Source organism: Notothenia coriiceps, unplaced genomic scaffold (assembly GCF_000735185.1).
Source record: "Notothenia coriiceps isolate Sejong01 unplaced genomic scaffold, NC01 NC01_scaffold00000339, whole genome shotgun sequence".
Taxonomy (NCBI): Eukaryota; Metazoa; Chordata; class Actinopteri; order Perciformes; family Nototheniidae; genus Notothenia; species Notothenia coriiceps.
This window is the reverse complement of record NW_011333040.1, coordinates 3,995,800-3,999,113: the sequence shown is the minus strand read 5'-3', so window position 1 is coordinate 3,999,113 and position 3,314 is coordinate 3,995,800. Positions and strand designations below refer to the sequence as shown.

Genomic DNA, 3,314 nt, shown 5'->3' with positions numbered 1-3,314 from the left:
AAAAAATCCATAAAAAATGTCATCTGTGGAAGCCGTGGTACTGTAAAAAGCACGACCAATCATCTGAGCCGGCCCGGCTAAAATAACTGGATGGCCTACCTGCCTGTCAGCCTTCCATCTGTGCACAAACTTACCTCGTGCCCTCATTGGTCATGTGCGCGTTCGTGTGTGTTGAAGGAGGGGCTCTGTAAGGAAGTGGCAGATTTCTTCTGGTTGTGTATTTTCTAATTCTTGCGCATTCGAGCTGGTTTCTCCAAAATGACCTACCCCACCTTTAAGTCATTCATAATATTACACTGATCCTGACAGATAATTAGTTGTATTGATTTCTTTGTTAGCCACTTTTCCAATTGCTTTTGACATGTAGATAAGGATTACACAATATATAAACTGCAATAAAGGAGAAAATGCAATCAGAATCCATACAGTCCAAGAACAAGGTCCCATAATTAAAAAAAATGCTTTAAATTGAGTTTTTACTATGATGTTGATGTCTAGATGATGTAGGTGTCCAACCAATCCTTATAACAAACACTATTTCGAACCCAAGCAGCTCCTACTGGTCGGTTAAGACAATTAAGATCTCAGTGATGGTTTAAAATAGTCAATGAAATCGGTGTTAGAAAGTTGTGAAACAATGCAAAATATTAGGCTGATGGGCCCACTAGTTCGGAAGATTAACCGTGGACACACACACGACCAATCACATGATCCCATGTTCAATAATAACCCTCTGTCTCTTTTAAGACGACCTCCTGACCTCTTGTTCCGTGTGTTCAGGTGGTGTGGTCCCTGTAAGATCCTCGGCCCGAGGCTGGAGAAAGCCGTGGCGAAACAGAACGGCAAAGTCACCATGGCTAAAGTCGACATAGACGATCACACAGACCTGGCTATCGAATACGGGGTGAGACTCGCACGCATTATACAGAGGGCAATCACTGTATGAATATTACCATACGAGTATATGTAGCACATATTTTATGGAGAGCAATCACTATGAATACTATTACATAAGTATATAGCACATATTATACAGAGGGCAATCACAGTATGAATCAGAGGTTGCGCTAGACTTTTTCACTGCCCGTCATTTTGACGGACAGGATCGTAAAACAATTCGTCAAAATTCAGTATTACCCGTCGGCCTTTACACTCTGAGAGAGAGTGAAAGAGTGAGAGAGAGATAGTGAGAGATATTGAGAGATAGTGAGAGAGAGAGTGAGAGTGAGAGTGAGAGAGAGTGAGAGTGAGAGAGAGAGAGTGAGAGAGAGAGAGAGAGAGACTGTTCTGAGTTTGTTCTAATCCATCGAAATGACGGATTGCTTTCAGATTTCTCCGTTATTGTTAATAAAAAATATATATATATCCGTCAGACAGAAAATATTCGGTTAACGCGGCCTCTGGTATGAATACTACCATACAAGCATTTTGAGCACACATTATACGGAGGGCAATCACGGCATGAATACTATCGCCATAGCTTTGTCGATGCTTCAGTTAAATGTCTGAAAACAGTCTGACTTCATGCCAATAACTCAGAAAACATGTTAAAATAAAGTAAAAACCTCTGATTTCTCCTCCAAGTTTGTCATGCATTTTCTTATTTTTGATCACACAGACCTGGCTATCGAATACGGGGTGAGACTCGCACGCATTATACAGAGGGCAATCACTGTATGAATACTACCATACGAGTATATGTATATTACCCGTCGGCCTTTACACTCTGAGAGAGAGAGAGAGAGAGAGACCCCATCGAAATGACGGACTGCTTTCAGATTTCGCCGTTATTGTTAATATAAAAAAAAAATCCGTCAGACAGAAAATATTCGGTTAACGCGGCCTCTGGTATGAATACTACCATACGAGCATTTTTAGCACACATTATACGGAGGGCAATCACGGCATGAATACTATCGCCATAGCTTTGTCGATGCTTCAGTTAAATGTCTGAAAACAGTCTGACTTCATGCCAATAACTCAGAAAACATGTTAAAATAAAGTAAAAACCTCTGATTTCTCCTCCAAGTTTGTCATGCATTTTCTTATTTTTTTTATTTAGTGATATAGGAGTTTCAAGAAAAGTGCATACAAGTACAGTGTCACAGATACACAGAACACAATAAGGAGCATTTACAAGTGGAGACAAAAACAGTATTTCTTTATCACAACACCACATGTTGTTGTTTTTATCGTGTATCCATTTTGTTCTCCTAATACCCTCCTTGGTCTTTGGTGTCCAGGTGTCTGCCGTCCCGACAGTAATCGCCATCCGGGGCGGTGACGTCATCGATCACTTCGTTGGGATCAAAGACGACGATGAACTCGAGTCATTCGTCAGCAAGATCATCGGGAAATGAGCCAGCCCCCCCCCCCCCCCCTTTGATCTCCCATTCACCTGCAACATGCTGAATTATTTTGGCTGCCATTTTGAGCCAGATTAGCAAAAGCCAATAAACAAACTTCTCGCCACCATGGCAGAACCATCTGCTCACACCCATCCCTCGACACTCCGCTTCAGCTTTGCTTTATCGCTTCAGTCTTTGTCTGTTATTTTTTTGTCTAGAGATGGGTGTGTGCTTCCTTTTTAACCCTTTAGTTCATGCCACGCTCCATTTTAGTCTCAATAATGTGAAGGTTCCTCATTACAAGAACCGGTTGTTGCTGTAACTGTCTAATAGAGTGGAAAATGTAAACTGTATATTTAAAACATTAGGGATGAACAGTTTCTAGTTTTAGCGGTGGAGAGGATTTAAGTTAAAAAAGCTGACGATACTGAATGAGGTTGTGGCGGTTTTACCTGTAGTTTCTGCTTTTGTCCACACGGGGGTGACGTTACTCTAACATCGCAAAGCCACACATGGTCATTTTACACCATTATGCCTAATAATGTGAGAGGGAAAACAAGTATGTGTGTGTGTCTGTATGTGTGTGTGTGTGTGTGTGTTGTTTCTGGGTCCTGACTGTGGAACTTTAAGTCAAATGGGAATTGCAAATATTTAGTTTATTACTCGATTTAACTCGTACCGGAAACATGACCAGGGGAAGTAATAAAGAAGTCAGAAAACGTTATGGATTTGAATTTTGTTTTTGTCTGTGGTTAAAAAAATACACAAGGTTTTAGCTTTATTAGTCCCTAATGACACTGATGCAATATAATAGTTATGTACTTTCCCTGTATTGCTTTTTTGGCACTGTTTATGAAGTGTCTCTACTTTAAAGAGTCCTCTCCTGCTGATGTTCAGGTGTATATCAGTATGTAGTGTCTCTACTTTAAAGAGTCCTCTCCTGCTGATGTTCAGGTGTATATCAGT

At 40.7% G+C, this 3,314-nt stretch overlaps 1 protein-coding gene across 1 annotated transcript; it reads left to right on the top strand.

Annotated features, from left to right (window-relative positions):
- Positions 1 to 700: 700 nt before the first annotated feature.
- Positions 701 to 3,216, top strand: LOC104942977 (thioredoxin, mitochondrial-like). Its single transcript, XM_010768294.1, has 2 exons — positions 701 to 904; positions 2,244 to 3,216. The coding sequence occupies exons 1-2, from the start codon at positions 716 to 718 to the stop codon at positions 2,358 to 2,360; spliced, it is 306 nt and encodes a 101-aa protein (XP_010766596.1). The 5' UTR covers positions 701 to 715; the 3' UTR covers positions 2,361 to 3,216.
- Positions 3,217 to 3,314: the final 98 nt, after the last annotated feature.